This window comes from Nicotiana tabacum, chromosome 11 (genome assembly GCF_000715075.1).
Source record: "Nicotiana tabacum cultivar K326 chromosome 11, ASM71507v2, whole genome shotgun sequence".
NCBI classification, from domain to species: Eukaryota; Viridiplantae; Streptophyta; class Magnoliopsida; order Solanales; family Solanaceae; genus Nicotiana; species Nicotiana tabacum.
Window position 1 is genome coordinate 178,021,837 of NC_134090.1, and position 21,471 is coordinate 178,043,307.

The 21,471-nt window shown below is 37.8% G+C and overlaps 1 protein-coding gene across 1 annotated transcript; it reads right to left on the reverse strand.

Moving 5' to 3' along the window:
• Window positions 1-139: 139 nt before the first annotated feature.
• On the reverse strand, window positions 140-4,834 carry LOC107783491 (alkaline ceramidase). The gene is made up of 3 exons (XM_016604468.2): window positions 4,700-4,834; window positions 2,239-2,512; window positions 140-986 (listed from the first exon to the last, which is right to left on the reverse strand). The coding sequence occupies exons 2-3, from the start codon at window positions 2,490-2,492 to the stop codon at window positions 473-475; spliced, it is 768 nt and encodes a 255-aa protein (XP_016459954.2). The 5' UTR covers window positions 2,493-2,512; window positions 4,700-4,834; the 3' UTR covers window positions 140-472.
• Window positions 4,835-21,471: the final 16,637 nt, after the last annotated feature.

Genomic DNA, 21,471 nt, shown 5'->3' on the forward strand with positions numbered 1-21,471 from the left:
CAATAGAAGCATAAAACACAAAACCTAAAGATTTCTTTGACTATCCATACATGCATTGCCAGATGAGCTTCGCAATCAAAAACCACCTTTTATCGCGCTTACATAATAACAAAATAAACCATGTTAGAACATTTCCTAAAATGCAAAAACAAAAACATTAGCAAAAGATTACTAGTAAGTCCATATCAGTCTTCTGTGGGAGTATAAGTATATGGTACACCGGGAAACCACTAATTTTACAGTCAAAAATTTGATCACTACCCAAACCAGTCAAAACTAGTTCAAACTTTCATTTACATAATATTCTGCAAAATGGAGAAGCGAAAGAATGATGACTGCTGGCACTAGCTCCTTGGTGCCATTTCATGGCCGCGTTGTTTCTTACAGGATGATGACTGCAGGCACTAGCTACTTGGCGCCAATTCATGGCCGCATTTTTTCTTACAGGATGAGCTCATGCAAACAACTTCTGCTACTGAGCTTTTGGTTTCTGGATCTTTACGTATGGAAAAAATCCGAGGAAGTGCTTGATTTTTGGATTCCATTCTCTTTGCTGAGCGCGACAATACATCAAGAAAGTATTAGCAAAGTACGCGTTAAAACCCATAAGGCCATGCCATAGTGCGTGACCCTGTGGATTAAAGTACCAGCGCGAAATGTCCTTGCAGAATAGACGATCACACAGCCAGCAAACAGCTCCGACTAATAAAGTGGCCACATATAACTTTGCAATCTGCTTTGCAGATCTGTCTTCTGTATGAATGTAATACTTATATGTGCGAGGAATGCAAAGAAGGCACAATAGTGCATAATGTAGCATGAAACCAATATCAAAGCGAATCTGTGAATGCGCAATGGCAAATAGTGCACCGTAAAGGAATAAAAACGTGGGCATTGTACTCTTGTAATGCCAATCTGGTGAATAAAGGATGTAAAAATAGAGAAGCATTTCCCAGACCATGGGTGTCTCATCACCTTGCTGTTGCCTGTCAAAAGCATGGATCATAATGCATTAGAATGACCATCAAATTCAAGACATTACAAAGTATTATCCAACATTCTGGATACATGATTTTCCATCCAATCTGTATGCAGCACAAGGCACGGAATAGTTTTATCTAACAAGAAACTTCAATATTAGACATACACCATTCACACAACAATCAAGAGGGACACTATAAAAGGTCAACTTGATGTTCATAGTCAGCTTTATCTTGTTATGCAGCAAATTGACAACATGAGATTGTGGGCATTCGTTTATGCAAATATTTAATAGGGAAAAATAAAAAACTGACCAGTCGGCTGAAACTAATTGCATTCGCTAGCCGAAAAGTGTATAAAATATGTATTAATTTTTGTATATAATACACATACATACAAAAAAATACATTTTGTTGGCTATTATTTTTGGGAGCAGCTAAAAATATACATTTCTCTATTTAATATCCAATGGAGCTACACGGTTCCAGTGTTGAAAAGTAGCAACTTGGAGGTTAAAGCAAATTGGAACTTTAGAGGAAAAGTTGTGGAGGGGATATTCTTTTCTAAGTTTTTTGGACAATATGGAGAGAAAGATGTAGGAGACGTTTGACCCGAGAGTCCAATGTTAGGTTAAAAGTTCCCTTATTCATGTTTGTACTTTTATTAAAAAATGGAAACACCTATTTGAGTAGATAGGTAACTATATTTTTAAAGGTTTCATTAATTTATAAATTAAGACCAGTTTGACGTAGCCTCTTTTCTTTTGGGATAAATCAATTAGCATCAATCAATCTTTTGATTGATGTAAAGAGGGAAAAAAAGTCGAACAATCCACAACAACAACATCCTATCCTAAAGACAAGATGCAACAAAAGAAAAAGAGAAAAGCTCATCCTAATAATCTCCTATCAAGTTAACTTACCAAAAAAGACAATAAATGATCTTCTGTCAAAGTTTAAACCAATTACTAGGAAGAAGCATGAGCTTCCCAAAAGTACTAAGGCCTAGTTTATAGGCTTTCAACAATCCTGGCATTCCATTCGCTACTTCAAAAGTTCACTGTAGTGAAAGAGACCGAAATACATTTCCATGCATTTAACATTTTATAGGTACTCATGTTAATAATTTGGAACTATAGATCCTGACGTCAATAATATGTATTACCTTCTTCCTGCTATGGCAATGTGGGTAATACATAACGACAAACCGACTTTTTTATAGATAAAAGAAATGGGAAATAAGGGAGAAAGTGCTTACATCTGCCGCAACGTGGCATGATAAATCATGCTCCCTATGGCAAGTATTATATTTGACATATGAAGGACACTGAACCTTTTCTCAAACCGCTGTCTGAGGGCATTCACAAGACCAATCAACGCCAGAATAATACATGGGACATTTGAGATGGTATTAAAGAACTCTGCAATATAGGAGGAGCGGACATAATTTGGCTCACACCACTCTTTGGTAGATGTTACAGGACCCCAAAAGCTTGAAATGTCATCTGCCATTCTTCAAAATATGCATGTACCTGAAATGAAATAATCAGTTAGTAAGCAGTTGCAATATTTTTTAGATAAAACCCCAATTGCAATATTTTGGGTAACGATAAAAGTTAAAGCATGTCTCATTGGTTACTGTCATATCAAGAAACCAAATTCTCAATACTCTCTAGAGGAGGAAGAGAATCCACAATACCAAATATAGAGAAAGTTGGGCATTCCGTTTTTTGTGATCAATTTTTCAACAACTAATATGTGCACAGAACAGTATTGGGCAAATCACTTAATAAAACAGAACAATGAGATCATGAATGGAAGGGATAAGAGTAAGAATAACACAGCGAAGTGTCACAAAATCTACTTGACACCACCAAAGCATTTGATATTTGATAATAGGTCGTTTATTAACTTTCAAATGTATCCAATGTACTTACCTAAAGCTTGGTCACCAGGTCTCAAAAGTCTTTCATATATATATATATATATATCAAGACTTATTTGCCACATACTTACTTGCTCTTCAAGTCTAATGCTCTATATATGTGGAGATTTATGCATACTTCATCTCTGTATTGATCAATCAATCAATCAAATCATATTACTTCTCTAATGAGATGCACATTATTTAAAAGAGAAACATATTTGCTCGCAAAGATCAGATGAGGTCACTTTTGCCCAGAATATTAGAGCATATTCGCTAAACCAAATATGTGAACAAGAAGGTTTTTCTGGTCCTCTCAAGTAAAATTACATACAAAAGGTTTATCCAGCTTTACTTTTACAAAATTTAATAAAAAGTCCATTCACCCCCTTCTTGTTCGAATCCAAAGGAGAAAGCAGACAATATTTACATATCTTGGATTCAAAGAGTAAACTTCATAGCAATCTAGCCTATGTCTATGACCAATCAAACCGAATGGCAGATGCAAGAGACTGGAAAACGGAATTATCAAACAGTTTTTTCACAATAAAGATGCATGTAGGATCATCATTCTACAAGCTTAAACCAATTTAATTCATTATCACATGAAAACCAGCCTAGCAGAAGCATTTCGAATTATACTAGACATAGTTTATAGCTTCCTTTCCGAGCAGAACTTCTTATGTTGACCTTTCCTCTGAAGATTCTCAATCAAACTATCCCATTTTGGCACAATTTCTTATATCCATTTCTAAGAGCAGCCACCAAATTAATAAAGCCATTTTCGAGGACTAAAGATGCACAAACCCATGAATCACCACTAAAAATACAACTTATAGCTATAGCAAACAATTTCCTTTGATATCCTGCTAAAACAAAACCTACCAAACCATGAATGTGCCGGGGTTATTTGATATGGGTGGAAAGAGCATCTGAAGGTTACTTTAAGGTGATCACAGTTCATACATCGAACCGGAGAAAAATCACACATAATATGTTTTCCCTAATTTTATGTGCAAACAATAATTATGCCTCGTTACCAAACAAGTTAGATTCGGCATATCAATAAATTTATGCCTCGATGTTTTGGCAATGCAAACACCATAAAACTCTATGTTTGCACCCAACTCCATCTCGGCCAGCATCTTCCTCTGGGGGGTAAGGGGCTTCTTTCCTTATCAAAGAGGGGCTCGTGCGGCTTAATTATTAAAATAAAATATCTTTTCACAACTACATTTCTATCTTAACATAGACAACGAAATTTCAAAGTAATTGTGGTATCATGCTTCACGCCATAATTAATATGCATAATGTTATGACCTGTAGGTCACGGGTTCGAGCCGTGGAGTCACTGATACAAGCATCATGAGGCTGCCTACATTATACCCCTAGGGTGCGATCCTTTCACCGACCCTACGTGAATACTGGATGTTTCTGCACCGGGTCGCCCCATTTATGTACAGTAATTAACTTAAAACAAATCAATTTATTCAATATCCACTGATCTATGTATTCGACATTAATCTAAATAGTCAAAATGGATAATAATTAGCAGAAATCAACTCCAAACATCTTTTTCGACACCTCATCACCAAATTTTTTTTATCTATACCGAAATTAAACTTCGAGATCACCGCGAACAAAATTACAAAACAGAATACAACAAATAAAAGAATCCAATAGCATTACATCAAAACATATAAAAAGATATGCATATCTGTATATAAGTGTATCAATTTACATAAACTGATTTAGCAAGTATAGAAAATATGTTCAAATAAAGTACACTTTTTACCTTTCAAATGAGATCCAATCCGCCCAAATTGAGTCGCTGTAATCTGTAGAGGTTGCTCCCCCAATATATATATATATATGTTTCTATGTATATAATATACACACAGTGATCTCTCTCTCTCTCCCTCTAGGGCTAGAAAAGGAATAAAACAATTGGATTTGTAAGTTTTAAAATTTCGAGTTGCTAATAAATGGAGAAAATGACAAAAATGGTTTTAAATTTGTGTCTACTCTCGAGCAGTTTTGATATTTTTTTCAATTTTTTTGTAGCTTTTGATAATTTAAGTTTGCCAAACTTCTATATCTATATCTATATTTACTTAATAGAAAAGAAGTCGGTCCTACAAATTTGCCAAGTGTTCCACATATAAAATGCCACGTGTCTATTTTAGGACAAATTAGTTAAAGTTAGGTAAAATTAATTTCTCTTTTTAAATTTTGAATTTAAAAATAATTAATTAGGTATTCTATATTTTTTTAAAAAGAAGTTTTTTAAAATAAGAAGCAGTTTCTACTTATATAGTTTGAAAAGAAAAGTCATTAATAATTTAAAAACAATTAATTAGGTATTCTATATTTTTTTAAAAAGAAGAAACAATTTCTACGTATCTTCTATATATTATTAAAAGGAGAGGAAAAAGCCCTCTCCTTAAGCCAAGTGGCAGCCTAGAAAAAAGCCACTTGGCATAATTAGTTATTTAGTTAATAATTAGTTATTAGTTATTGTTTTTGAATTTAAATATCTATAAAAAATGAAAATAAGAAAAAAAAATTAATAATTTAAATTGGGGAGTAGTTTCTTGGGTGGGAGTAGTTTCAAGTTGGAATTTTTAAATTATTTAAAATAAAAAAACAAAAAAAAAACTATAAAAAACAAAAAAAAGAGTGTGTGTGTGTGTGTGTGTGTGTGTGTGTATATATATATAAAAAAATATAAAACTACCATATATATGAATATATTCATATATATATTAATTGATTACTTTATTTGAATTAATAAATATAGATATCTTATAATTAACTATATAAAAAACGAAAATATAAATATAAAAAAAACTACCCATTCAAATTGGGTGGGAGTAGTTTCAAGTTGGAGTTTTTAAATTATTTTAAAATAAATCTAGCAAAAAAAAATTCTATAAAAAAACAAAAAAAACAAAAGAGAAGAAAAACTACCCATTCAAATCGGGGAGTAGTTTCAAGTTGAAGTTTTAAAATAATTTTAAAATAAAAATAGATATCTTATAATTAACTATAATTAGAAAATGAAAATATAAATATATAAAAAAGTAACTACCCGTTCAAATTGGGTGGGAGTAGTTTCAAGTTGGAGTTTTTAAATTATTTTAAAATAAAAAAGCTATAAAAACGAAAAAAAAAAAGAGAAAAAAAATTACCCATTCAAATTGGGGAGTAGTTCAAGTTGGAATTTTAATATAAAAAAGAAAATTAAAAAAATAATAAATTACCAATTCAAATTGGGGAGTAGTTTTAAGTTGGAGTTTTAAAATTATTTAAAAATAAAAAAACAAAAATAAAGTAATAAAAAAAACTTCAGAGGAAAATATTAAATAACGTAATATGCTAATGAAACTTTCTATTAACAAAGTAATAGTATTAAATATTGAAAGATATAATAAAGAAAAATACATAACAAAAACGTTATTCGATGCGCTGCCTGTATAAGTCCCGTTAGTTTAACATAAATTTTATTCACTAAAATTTAGATAATATTATTAAGAACAACATAATAAAATTTATAAAAAAAATTCAATAGTAATAAATTATATATCTTCTCATATATTACAAAAAGAAAGCGAATACTAAATATTGTTTAATATAATAAAGAAAAATAGAACAAAAAAGTTATTCACTAACTATATAAGTACGTTTGATTTAATAGAGATTTCATTATTGGGTATATCGTATTGACAAACAAGATGACAATTGAATTTTATTAAAGCAATACGATCTAATAGGATCAAACAAGCCTGATCATAATTTAATTTAATTAATATTTTTTTAATATTGACCGCGCATCGCGCGGATACGACTACTAGTTTTACATTAAAAGGAGGAGACTAACTTCCCTCACGTAGGGGCACCTTAGAAAAAGGCCACTTGGCATAATTAGTTATTTAGTTAATAATTAGTTATTGGTTATTGTTTTTGAATTTAAATATCCATAAAAAATGAAAATAAGAAAAAAAATTAACAATTTAAATTGGGGAGTAGTTTCTTCCTAATATATATATATTCACTCATAGATTTTCTTCTAAATTACCTAGAAATATGGAGGTAAAAAATTAATTAAAAAAACTATAATTGGAAAAAATAAAAAATATATAAAAACGTAAATTGAGATAACCTATGACTATTTATACTTTGAAGTTATATAAAATAAAACTAAAATTTACTTATGCTATTAAAGATTTATTGACATCAAAAATTAAAATATTCAAGCAGTAAAATAAGATCTTACATAAAGTATACAATTATTTATAAGATAAGAAAAAACTTAAATATTTGTATCTTCTATATATATATTATATTAAAAGGAAGGTAGTGAGGCATGACATTAAGCCAAGGGGCATATTTAGAAAATGTCACTTAACATTTTTAAGACATGATCTAAATAGATTTTTAGACAAATTTAATAAGGATTAGAACAAATTAGATTTGATCAAATTTAATTTATGGTAGAAATCAATTAAAATTGACTCACATTCTTATAGTAAATAGAAAATGTCACTTAACATTTTTAAGACATAATCTAAATAGATTTTTAGACAAATTTAATAAGGATTAAAACAAATTAGATTTGATCAAATTTAATTTATGGTAGAAATCAATTAAAATTGACTCACATTCTTATAGTAAATAAATTTTGATAGCTTTCCAAATATAATTATTCACTAACCACTTGATCTGTTTTCTTTTCTTTCATTTCATAATTTTATTATTTTTAGAAATAGTACATAGAGAAATAAAATGATAATGAAAATATTATCATCAGATATAATGTGTTCAAACAAATAAGAAATTAACTTTTATGATTAATACTAAAATAAGAGTGGTAGAAATAGATACTAAATTAAACAAGCTAATGAAAGCCACATAACAATGTAATAATATTATTTATTGAACAATAGAATAGCAAAAATAAGGAATAAATAGAGAGAAATTAATCAAATCTTTCATCATAAAGAAAATGATAAAACTTATTTAAATTTGAGAAGAGAAAGTTGTTATTTATCTATTATGATAAGAAATATCATATTGTGGATAATACCACGCAACTTATGCCTAACAGATAAAATAAGAACTTAAAAATATTTAAAATAAATTAGAAATAGCGTGAGAATATTTATGCTAAGAATTGATAAAATAAAATAAAGTGAAATAAAATAATTAAAAATACTATTGATAAATTTAAATAACTTAAGAATTCAAGAAATATTTTAAAAATAAAATAGATATTTATTTTAAGATTAAAAAATTTCTGGATTATCTATATTATATTAAAGGATAGTAATGGATAATAATACTAAATAAAGTGGCACCAAAAATTAAAGTCTTGCTAGATATAGAATTAAAATTTAAAAATATAAAATAAATATCTAATATAAGTAATTTTATTAACTAAAATTAAAAGTCAAATTTTGTATGTTGAAACTAAAAGAGAATTTTTTTTATTGTATGTAATACAAAAAATAAATATAAGAAAACTTAATAGATTTGGAATATAATAATCAAAGAACTTATATATTAATATTTTATACTAATCAAAGTTACAACTTAAAGTCAAATATGATATTATTTTGATTACGGGTAAAATAGTAATTAAAAATTTCTTAATAGGGAAGAGACGGTATAAAGAAAAAATAGATACAATGTGAGAATATTTATACTTTAAATTAATTTAAAATAAAATAAAGTAAATAATTGAATTATTTTCAAAAATATTATTGATAGATTTAAATAGTAAAATATATTTTAGTAAGAGGATAAAAGCGTAAAATATATTAAATTTCAAGAATAAAAAATATATTATAATTATTAAAAGGATAATAAGCAAAATATAAAGTCAATTAGTGTGATGACCCAAGGGGTCATCACCGTAATTCTTCCTTGTTCCGTGCTCTCGAGGCCTTGAAAACCTCGCTTTTAGTTGCCTCGATTGGCGTGCGCAGTTCGGGTGCGTAGCCGGAAAGTTTTTATGTTAGAATATGTGAATTATGTGAAACATTTGATGAATTTTGGTATTAATATGCATAATGTTGACTTCGGTCAACATTTTGGGTAAACGGACCCGCACCTGTGATTCGACGGTCCCGGAGGGTCCGTAGAAAAATATGGGACTTGGGCGTGTGCCCGGAATCAAATTCTGAGGTCCCAAGCCCGAGAAATGATTTTTTGAAAGAAATTATTTTTCTGAAATTTGATATGAAAATTTGAAATCAAAAGAAGTTAGAAAATATAGGTATCGGGCTCGTATTTTGGTTCCGACGCCCGGTACAAGTCTTAAATATGTGTTAAGCAATATCTGTAAAGTTTGGCTAAAAACGGACGTCATATGACGTGTTTTGGACTAAAAATGGAGAATTTGAGTTATGAAAGTTGAAGAAAGAAAATCATGTGTTTGAGGCTTGACCCTATGTATATGATGTTATTTTGGCGATTTGATCGCACGAGTAAGTCCTTAAGATGTTTTTAAGGTTGTGTGCATGTTTGGTTTGGAGCCCCGAGGGCTCGGGTGAGTTTTGAATGGGGCCCGGGAGGTCTTGGACTTAAGAAAATGCAGGTTCAGGTGTTGCAGACACCAGCGCGGCCGTGGTCATTTCCGCGCGGTCCGCGCTGGAGCCGCGATGCATTTTTGTGCGGTCCGCGTGGCTGAGTCTGAGGGCTAGGGTTTCAGGATAACCAGCGCGGCCGCGCACCAAAACAGTGCGGTCCGCGCTGGAAGGGTTCAGAGAAGCCCCAATTTTTCTCCCACTCGGCGCGGCCGCAACACATTTTTGTGCGGTCCGCGCCAGGTCCTCAGAAAGGTATACAAGTTCGGAAATCTCAGTAATTTTTCACTTTTCAAAAACCCAAAACCTAAGAGGCGATTTTTCAAACAACTTTTCTTCTTCAAAACGATTGGTAAGTGATTCTAACTTATTTTTCTTCACTTCTTAACATCTTTTAAAATGATTTCAACTTCAAATCAAAGATTTTCATTGGGAAAATTGGGTGTTTTGAGTAGAACCTAGGTTTTCTACAAATTGAGAAGTTGGACCTCAATTTGGGGTCCGATTTAAAAACAAATCATATATTGGGATTCAAGGGGGAATGGGTAACCGGGTTTTGGTCCGAACCTCGAGTTTCGACCCCGTGGTTCCGGGGGTATTTTTGACCTTTTTGGGAAAAACCTTGAAAAATCTATTTTTCATGCATTGGGGATGATTCATTTAGTAATTATTAATGTGATTACGTAACTTATGACTAGATTCGAGCGGATTGGTGGTGGAATCAAGAGGTAGAGCTGTACTAGAAGTGTGAGTTGAGTTTGGAGCATTCAAGGTAAGTGTTTGTTCTAACTTTGGCTTGAGGGAATAGGATTAGGATGATATTTGTTACTTGCTAATGTGGAGTACGGTGTATAGGCATGGTGACGGTTATCTATGCACCGGAGTCTAGCATGACCGTGAGTCTTGATTGTTTTTGATTCGAATAATGTGACACAAACTCCTTGTTTATTTGATGAGTTTCATATAATGTGAACGGTTGAGGAAGAATGATTTAAAAGGAGAATGTGTTGTGAATACTCCCTTTCCGGGATGTGTAGATTGATATATATATTCTCCCTTGTCGGGATATTTTGGGTTGTTAGCTGTACCCTTGCCGGGTTAAAGGTATTGAGTTGTTATTCTCCCCTGAAGGGGTCTACTATATGAAGTAAGATATTATGAACTATATTATGGGATCGTGTGGCACGCCGTCCACTTATATATGATATGAATTAAGATCGTGTGGCACGCCGTCCACTTGGTTATTGGCCTCCGTTGCCGGGTTAAAGGTATTGAGTTGTTATTCTCCCCTGAAGGGGTCTACTATATGAAGTCAGATATTATGAACTATAATATGGGATCGTGTGGCACGCCGTCCACTTATATATGATATTATGGGATCGTGTGGCACGCCGTCCACTTATATATGATATTATGGGATCGTGTGGCACGCCGTCCACTTATATATGATATTATGGGATCGTGTGGCACGCCGTCCACTATATATATATATATATCATGGAAACTAGAGTTTCTTCTGTTTATTTCCGATATTTCATTTTTATCTGTTACTCCCCGATAGCATGTCCCCTCCCAGTTTTACTTTGTATTATCTTGTTATTGTTTTCTTGCACTTGTTGTATATATATCTGTACAGGTTAATTGTGGTAGGTACTGTCTAGCCTCGTCACTACTTCGCCGGGGTTAGGCCAGACACTTACCAGCACATGGGGTCGGTTGTGCTGATGCTACACTCTGTGCATTTTTGTGCACAGATCAGGGAGCAGCTTACGGACCGCAGTAGTAGGACTTTTGGGAGCTATCTTCAGTCCAGGGACTCTCGAGGTAGCCTAGCTGGCGTTCGCAGGCCGAAGTCCCTTTCCATGTTTTTCGTTTGTTCATCTTGTATCAGACAAACATGATGTATTTCCTTTCAGACATTGTTTGTAGTATTCTGTAGTAGTCCGTGAGCTAGTGACACCAGTCTCTGGGTAGCATTTTGGTTCAAACTTCTGCACTTTTGGTTCTCAGTTGCTTTAGATTTAAAGTCTTCCGCTTAAATTTTGTCTCGTTTATTTTATTGATGGAAGAAAGCAGGAAAAGTGTTTTATATATTTGGCTTGCCTAGCTCCGATAGTAGGCACCATCACGACACCCGATAGTGGGAAACCCGGGTCGTGACAAGTTGGTATCAGAGCACTAGGTTACTTAGGTCTCACAACTCACGGACAAGATCAGTAGAGTCTGAGGGATCGGTACGGAGACGTCTGTATTTATCCCGCTGAGGCTACTGAGTTAGGAAAACTTCACCTTGTTAATTTTTGTCGTGCGATTCTGTTTCTCAAGTACTGATTGTCCTTCCACTCTGTTCTTTCGCAGATGGCGAGAACATGTGCTTCCTCTTCTACCGCGCAGTAGCCCGAGCCCCCAGCAACAGCTTCTATTAGGGGCAGAGGGCGAGGCCGTGCCAAAGGCCGAGGCCGGGGCAAAGCTCAGCCCCGAGCAGCATTTCCAGCGACGGAGCCTCAGGTCGATTTTGAGGAGGAGGTTCCGGCCCCAGCTGTTCCAGTGGGCCCAACTCAGGTCCCAGAGGGTTTCATAGCCACTCCAGTGCTTCAGGACGCTTTGGTCCGACTGATAGGCTTTATGGAGGGCATTTCTAGAGCGGGTTTGCTTCTCGCATCTCCAGCCACATCTCAGGCTGGGGGAGGAGTTCAGACTCCCGCTACTCGTACTCCAGAGCCGGTAGCTCCTCAGGCTCAGGTTCCAGCAGTTCAGCCAGCCATGGCAGTTCAGCCAGTTGCAGCGGTCCAGCCAGGTATTGCGGCTCAGTCCAGTGATGGTGCAGCTATGTCCGCGAATGCTCTGTGGAGGCTAGATCGGTTCATCAGGCTCTTCACTACCACATATAGTGACACACCTTCAGAGGATGCCCAGAATTTCATATGCAGTTGTCATGAGGTTCTTCGGACTATGGGTATTTTAGAGACCAATGGGGTCGACTTCGCCACTTTTCGCCTAGCAGGATCCGCAAAGACTTGGTGGATAGATTTCTGTTTAGCCAGGCCAGCAGGGTCGCCATCATTGACCTGGGATCAGTTTTCAGAGTTATTTCTGGGGAAGTTTCTCCCAGTTACTCAGCGGGATGCCCTTCGCAGGCAGTTTGAGCGTCTCCAGTAGGGTTCAATGTCAGTTACCCAATATGAGACACAGTTTATTGATCTTGCACGCCATGCCATTGTGATACTCCCCACCGAGAGAGAGAGAGAGAGAGAGAGAGAGAGAGGGTGCAGAGGTTTGTTGATGGGTTGGTTCAGCCGATCCGTGTTCAGATGGCCAGGAGTGTCGGGAGTGAGATTACATTTCAGGAGGCGGCAGATGGTGCCCACCGGATAGAGCTGGAACATTCTTAGGGAGGTGGTCATGGGTCTGATAAGAGGCCCCGTCATTCTGGTAGATTCAGCGGTACCTCATTTGGAGGTAGGGATTCTTATGGTAGAGGCCATCCTCCGAGGCCCTTTCAGTCAGCTCTCCAGACTTCTCATGGTTCACCAGTGAGTCGTGGTTCTCAGCCGCAGTATTCTGACCAGTAGCTCTTCAGTTATCCATCAGCACCTATCAGTGCCCACCCACTTCGTTACTCTCAGCAGTCGAGGGCTTGTTTCACTTGCGGCGATGTGAGGCACATTTCCAGGTATTGCCCTCGAGCTTCCGGCATCTCTCAGCAGCAGGGACCTCGCCCTATGACTCAGGCACCAGTTGCCCCACAGCCTGCCCAGCCAGCTAGAGGCAGGGGTAGAGGACATAGAGGTGGAGGCAGAAGTCTTAGAGGTGGAGCTTAGACCGCCAGAGGTAGGGGTCAGTCAGCAGCGGATCGTCCTAGGGATATGATTCAGGGAGGTGGGTCCCAGCCCCGTTGTTATGCTTTGCCAGCCAGGCCAGAGGCTGAGTCATCAGATGCTGTGATTACAGGTACCATTCTGGTCTGTGATAGGGATGCTTCTGTGCTATTTGATCCCGGATCTACGTATTCATATGTGTCGTCCTATTTTGCACCCTATTTGGTTATGCCTAGTGAGACCTTGAGTATTCCTGTATATGTGTCTACACCAGTGGGGGATTCTATAGTGGTGGACCGGGTTTATCATTCCTGTATTGTGGTATTAAGGGGTCTTGAGACTTGTGTTGACTTGTTGCTCTTGGATATGGTGGATTTCGACGTCATATTAGGGATGGATCAGTTGTCCCCATATCATGCCATCTTGGATTGCCATGCCAAGACTGTGACCTTGATGTTGCCAGATTTACCCCGACTAGAGTGGAGAGGTACCCCAGGTCATACCACTCGCAGCGTTATTTCTTCTGTGAAGGCTCAACGCATGGTTGAGAAGGGGTGTCTAGCTTATCTGGCTTATGTTCGCGACTCTAGCGCTGAGGTCCCATCTATTGATTCGGTTCCTATTGTTCGGGAGTTTCCCAAGGTTTTCCCTTCAGACCTGCCGGGCATACTGCCCGACAGGGATATTGACTTTTGTATTGATTTGGCCCCGGGCACTCAGCCCATTTCTATCCCGCCATATCGTATGACCCTGCCGGAGTTGAAAGAGTTAAAGGAACAACTGCAAGATTTTCTTGAGAAAGGTTTCATTAGACCCAGTGTTTCACCTTGGGGTGCGCCGGTGTTGTTTGTTAAGAAAAAGGGTGGTTCGATGAGAATGTGCATCGATTACCGACAATTGAACAAGGTTACAATTAAGAATAAGTATCCACTGCCGAGGATTGATGATTTATTCGACCAGCTTCAGGGTGCGAGGGTGTTCTCGAAGATAGATTTGAGATCTGGTTATCATCAACTGAGGATTAGGGCGTCTGATGTCCCTAAGACAGCATTTCGCACTCGGTATGGGCACTATGAGTTTTTGGTCATGTCATTTGGATTGACTAATGCCCCAGCAACGTTCATGGAGTTGATGAACCGAGTGTTCAGACCTTATTTGGACTTGTTCGTGATAGTCTTCATTGACGATATTCTTATATACTCCCGCAGTCAGGAGGAGCATGAGCAGCACCTCAGAGTGGTCCTTCAGACCCTAAAGGATAGTCAGTTGTATGCTAAGTTCTCAAAGTGCGAGTTTTGGCTGAGTTCGGTCGCATTCCTGGGTCATGTCGTATCAGCAGCAGGTATTCAGGTAGACCCGAAGAAGATAGAGGCAGTCAAGAACTGGCCTCGACCAGCTTCAACTACGGATATTCGGAGTTTCCTGGGGTTATCAGGTTACTACCGTCGGTTCGTGGAGGGGTTTTCATCCATTGCAGCCCCTATGACTAGATTGACCTAGAAGGGTGTCCAGTTCAGGTGGTCGGACGAGTGTGAGGCGAGCTTTTAGAAGCTCAAGACGGCTCTGACTACGACACCAGTATTGGTTTTGCCCACAGGTTCAGGGCCATATATGGTCCATTGTGATGCGTCTCGTATTGGGCTTGGTGCAGTGTTGATGCAGGAAGGTAAAGTCATTGCTTATGCTTCGAGGTAGTTGAAGATCCACGAGAAGAATTATCTGGTTCATGATCTCGAGTTGGCAGCCATTGTTCATGCCCTGAAGATCTGGAGGCATTACTTATATGGCGTGACGTGTGAGGTTTACACTGATCACAAGAGTCTTCAGTATCTGTTCAAGCAGAAAGAGTTGAATTTGAGACAGAGGAGGTGGTTAGAGTTGCTAAAAGATTATGATGTTACTATCTTATACCACCCGGGGAAGGCCAATGTGGTGGCCGATGCATTGAGCAGGAAGTCCGCCAGCATGGGTAGTCTTGCTTATATTCCAGTCAGCCAGAGATCGCTTGCTTTGGATGTTCAGGCCTTGGCCAATCGTCTTGTGAGGTTGGATATTTCTGAGCCTAGCAGAGTGTTAGCTTGCACGGTTGCTCGTTCCTCACTATTAGAGCGTATTCGCGAGCGGCAGTTTGAGGATTCCCATTTGTGTGTCTTGAGAGACACGGTGCAGTGTGGAGGTGCCAAGAAAGTAACCTTAGATGATGATGGTGTATTGAGATTGCAGGGGCGAGTTTGTGTGCCCAATGTTGATGGGATTCGAGAGTTGATCTTAGCGGAGGCCCACAGTTCTCGGTATTCTATTCACCCGGGCGCCGCGAAGATGTATCAGGATCTGAGGCAGCACTATTGGTGGCGTAAGATGAAGAAAGACATCGTTGCGCACGTGGCTCGGTGTTTGAATTGTCAGCAGGTTAAGTACGAGCATCAAAGACCCGGTGGTCTATTTCAGAGGATTGCACTTCCCGAGTGGAAGTGGGAGAGGATTACGATGGATTTCGTTACTAGACTTCCGATGACTCAGAAAAAGTTTGATGCAGTTTGGGTCATTGTTGATAGGCTGACCAAGTCAGCGCATTTTGTTCCTGTTGTAGCCACCTATTCGTCCGAAAGGTTAGCCGAGATTTATATCAGGGAGATTGTTCCCCTTCATGGGGTGCCGCTATCTATCATTTCGGATTGGGGTACGCAGTTTACCTCGCATTTCTGGAGAGCGGTTCATCGAGAGTTGGGCACCGAGGTTGAGTTGAGTACAACATTTCATCCCCAGATGGACGGTCAGTCCGAGAGGACTATTTAGATTCTTGAGGACATGCTCCGAGCCTGTGTCATTGATTTTGGAGGCTCGTGGGACCAGTTTTTGCCTTTAGCAGAGTTCGCCTACAACAACAGCTACCAGTCCAGCATTCAGATGGCTCCATATGAGGCGTTGTATGGTAGGCGATGTCGGTCTCCAGTTGGATGGTTTGAGCCGGGAGAGGCTCGATTATTGGGTACGGATCTGGTTCAGGAAGCCTTGGACAAGGTCAGGATTATTCAGGATAGACTTCGTACAGCTCAGTCCAGACAGAAGAGTTATGCAGACCACAAGGTCAGAGATGTTGCTTTCATGGTCGGTGAGCGGGTATTGCTCCGTGTATCGCCTATGAAGGGCGTGATGAGATTTGGGAAGAAGGGCAAGCTCAGCCCTAGGTTCATCGGTCCATTTGAGATTCTTGATCGTGTGGGAGAGGTGGCTTATAGACTTGCCTTGCCACCTAGCTTGTCAGCTGTGCATCCCGTGTTTCATGTATCTATGCTCCGGAAGTATCGCGGAGATCCATCGCACGTGTTGGATTTCAGCACTGTCCAATTGGACAAGGATCTGTCATATGAGGAGGAGCCGGTGGCTATTCTAGACCGGCAGGTTCGACAGTTGAGGTCGAAGAGTTTTCCTTCGGTGCGTGTTCAGTGGAGAGGTCAGCCTCCTGAGGCATCGACCTGGGAGTCCGAGTCCGATATGCAGAGCCGTTATCCTCATTTATTTCCCGACTCAGGTACTTCTTTCTTTTGTCCGTTCGAGGACGAACGGTTGTTTTAGAGGTGGAGAATGTGACGACCCAAGGGGTCATCACCGTAATTCTTCCTTGTTCCGTGCTCTCGAGGACTTAAAAACCTCGCTTTTAGTTGCCTCGATTGGCGTGCACAGTTCGGGCGCGTAGCCGGAAAGTTTTTATGTTAGAATATGTGAATTATGTGAAACATTTGATGAATTTTGGTATTAATATGCATAATGTTGACTTCGGTCAACATTTTGGGTAAACGGACCCGGACCTGTGATTCGACGGTCCCGGAGGGTCCGTAGAAAAATATGGGACTTGGGCGTGTGCCCGGAATCAAATTCTGAGGTCCCAAGCCCGAGAAATGAATTTTTGAAAGAAATTGTTTTTCTGAAATTTGATATGAAAATTTGAAATGAAAAGGAGTTAGAAAATATAGGTATCGGGCTCGTATTTTGGTTCCGACGCCCGGTACAAGTCTTAAATATGTGTTAAGCACTATCTGTAAAGTTTGGCTAAAAACGGACGTCATATGACGTGTTTTGGACTAAAAATGGAGAATTTGAGTTATGAAAGTTGAAGAAAGAAAATCATGTGTTTGAGGCTTGACCCTATGTATATGATGTTATTTTGGCGATTTGATCGCACGAGTAAGTCCGTAAGATGTTTTTAAGGTTGTGTTCATGTTTGGTTTGGAGCCCCGAGGGCTCGGGTGAGTTTTGAATGGGGCCCGGGAGGTCTTGGACTTAAGAAAATGCAGGTTCAGGTGTTGCAGACACCTGCGCGGCCGCGGTCATTTCCGCGCGGTCTGCGCTGGAGCCACGCGGTCTGCGCTGGAGCCACGCGGCTGCGATGCATTTTTGTGCGGTCCACGTGGTTGAATCTGAGGGCTAGGGTTTCAGGTTAACCAGCGCGGCCGCGCGCCATAACAGTGCGGTCTGCGATGGAAGGGTTCAGAGAAGCCCCGATTTTTCTCCCACTCGGCGCGGCCGCAACACATTTTTGTGCGGTCCGCGCCAGGTCCTCAGAAAGGTATACAAGTTCGGAAATCTCAGTCATTTTTCACTTTTCAAAAACCCAAAACCTAAGAGGCGATTTTCCAAACAACTTTTCTTCTTCAAAACGATTGGTAAGTGATTCTAACTCATTTTTCTTCACTTCTTAACATCTTTTAACATGATTTCAACTTCAAATCAAAGATTTTCATGGGGAAAATTGGGTGTTTTGGGTAGAACCTAGGTTTTCTACAAATTGAGAAGTTGGACCTCAATTTGGGGTCTGATTTAAAAACAAATCATATATTGGGATTCATGGGGAATGGGTAACCGGGTTTTGGTCCGAACCTCGAGTTTCGACCACGTGGATCCGGGGGTATTTTTGACCTTTTTGGGAAAAACCTTGAAAAATCTATTTTTCATGCATTGGGGATGATTCATTTGGTAATTATTAATGTGATTACGTAACTTATGACTAGATTCGAGCGGATTGGTGGTGGAATCAAGAGGTAAAGCTGTACTAGAAGTGTGAGTTGAGTTTGGAGCATTCAAGGTAAGTGTTTGTTCTAACTTTGGCTTGAGGGAATAGGATTAGGATGATATTTGTTACTTGCTAATGTGGAGTACGGTGTATAGGCATGGTGACGGTTATCTATGCACCGGAGTCTAGCATGACCGTGAGTCTTGATTGCTTTTGATTCGAATAATGTGACACAAACTCCTTGTTTATTTGATGAGTTTCATATAATGTGAACGGTTGAGGAAGAATGATTTAAAAGGAGAATGTGTTGTGAATACTCCCTTGCCGGGATGTGTAGACTGATATATATATTCTCCCTTGTCGGGATATTTTGGGTTGTTAGCTGTACCCTTGCCGGGTTAAAGGTATTGAGTTGTTATTCTCCCCTGAAGGGGTCTACTATATGAAGTTAGATATTATGAACTATATTATGGGATCTTGTGGCAAACCGTCTACTTATATATGATATGAATTGGAATCGTGTGGCACGCCGTCCACTTGGTTATTGGCCTTCGTTGCCGGTGACATTTTGTGCACTGTGATAAAGATGAAATAGGAACGGGTGGTACGCCTACCACGTGGTATATGGAAATAGGGATCGTGTGGCACGCCGTCCACTTATATACTATATTATGGGATCGTGTGGCACGCCGTCCACCTATATATGATATTATGGGATCGTGTGGCACGCCGTCCACTATATATATATATGTCATGGAAACCGGAGTTTCTTCTGTTTATTTCCGATATTTTATTTTTATCTGTTACTCCCCGATAGCATGTCCCCTCCCAGTTTTACTTTGTATTATCTTGTTATTGTTTTCTTGCACTTGTTGTATATATATCTGTACAGGTTAATTGTGGTAGGTACTGTCTAGCCTCGTCACTACTTCGCCGGGGTTAGGCCAGGCACTTACCAGCACATGGGGTCGGTTGTGCTGATGCTACACTCTGTGCATTTTTGTGCACAGATCAGGGAGCAGCTTACGGACCACAACAGTAGGACTTCTGGGAGCTATCTTCAATCCAGGGACTCTCGAGGTAGCCTAGCTGGCGTTCGCAGGCCGAAGTCCCTTTCCATGTTTTTCGTTTGTTCATCTTGTATCAGACAAACATGATGTATTTCCTTTCAGACATTGTTTGTAGTATTCTGTAGTAGTCCGTGAGCTAGTGACACCAGTCTCTGGGTAGCATTTTGGTTCAAACTTCTGCACTTTTGGTTCTCAGTTGCTTTAGATTTAAAGTCTTCCGCTTAAATTTTGTCTCGTTTATTTTATTGATGGAAGAAAGCAGGAAAAGTGTTTTATATATTTGGCTTGCCTAGCTCCGATAGTAGGCGCCATCACGACACATGAAAGTATAATAATATTTATATATTTATGGTGGAAAACCCGGGTCGTGACAATTAGTAAGCCGAAAAAATCACATGAAAGTATAATAATATTAAATAATAAATAATATAATAATTATAAGCAAAGAACAAAAAAATTGTGTAAAATTTAAAAGAATAAGACTTATTAAAGCTTGAGATAAAAAATAAACTAATACTGAAAATTTTATTAAAATAATATAATTTAATATGTTCAAACGAGACAAATCACCACATGACATAGTTAGTAATTTTTAATATTGATAACGAAACGAAATTCAAGTACTAAAATTAACCTATTGGATTATATAAATATAGAAAAAGAAAACAGGTTATCCACTATGAGATTTGCGAAATGGTTTCATGTCTTGTTTCTTAATTAATATCTAATGATTATCAATAAATTTTATCTGAAAGGTTTATATTTTAAAGTTATTTATACATAATTCAAATAATCAAAATCACAATCCGACATGATTTGTGTCCGCGCATCGCGCGGGTACTAATACTAGTATAGTTTGAAAAGAAAAGTCATTCCTATAAAAGAAGCCTGTAGTTTCTAAGTTTTTTGCCCCCCCCCCCAACCCAAAGAAAAGTCATTCTTATTAAATAGGTATAGATACATTTTTCTTATCAAATAGATATAGATACATTTTGAAATAAGAACGACAATTGGGAACGCTATTTTTATCTTTTGCCCTAAAAATTTTATCCTCCAAATTCGACACCTCAATCCCACAATTCGGCACCTCAATCCCAAGATGTCTCACCACGATATCAACTCCTTATCCACGAACTCTTCTGCCCAAGATTCCAGCAACGTGATTTCACATTTTTATCAAATCAGTTCTATTTTTATAGTATATAGTTTTGTTCTTTCTCCATCGCGTGCATATCAAACAACAATTCTAGACTACAGAAGGTAATTTGTATGATTTGTATTTCATGAACAATCTTTTTTCCATGATGGAATGGTATTCCTTTCATAGATATTTTTGTGCAGTTTTAGTTTCTACTTATATTTACAAATTCCTCTGTCTATTTCAGGATATAATGGCGGTTGAAAACAATTTCGTTAGTGAAATTAACAGGAAGTCAAAGAATTGGAAGTTAAAGGTTCGTATTGTTAGGCTTTGGAAAAATCCGGATCGCGATAGGCCTGACAACTCATTTTCAATTGAAATTGTTCTGATGGATGGAAGGGTATTGTTTAAAACTTTATACTTACTTTCTATTTATCATTTTTTACATATGCGTAAGTATATTACAGTCATATACGAAATAACTTAGTCATTTTAACTAATTGAGTTTTTTGTAGGGTGACTGCATTCACGCAAGTATTGGCAGGTCTTTTATCCAAAGGTTCAAACAAAAAATTAAGGAAATGAGTTTGTACATCATGAAGAATTTTGTGGTTTGTCCAAATAATATGAAGCTGAAGACCAAAGACCACAAGTTTAAGTTGATGTTCACGCATAAGACCATTGTTCTGATGGATGAAAAGGTATTGTTTAAACCTATTCATCCTTCAGATTATATCATATCAACATCATGTATTCTTTCACGTATTGTATGTTCTGAAAATTACAAACTATGAATGCCTATTTTTTTTTCAATTATTTTTTATTGGTCTAATAATGTGGTTTAATGTGGTCCACGTATGAGGTGTAAATTATAGGCAAATATTGTTACGCTTACTGATGACGAGGAAATTATAAAGAAATACATTCCTTCTCCATGTGA

Excerpts from the sequence above, each read along its gene's own strand:
- LOC107783491 (XM_016604468.2), bottom strand. The coding sequence starts at position 2,492 with ATGGCAGATGACATTTCAAGCTTTTGGGGTCCTGTAACATCTACCAAA. Across the intron at positions 987-2,238 it reads CATGCCACGTTGCGGCAGAT|GCAACAGCAAGGTGATGAGA; the intron begins GTAAGCACTTTC and ends TGCTTTTGACAG.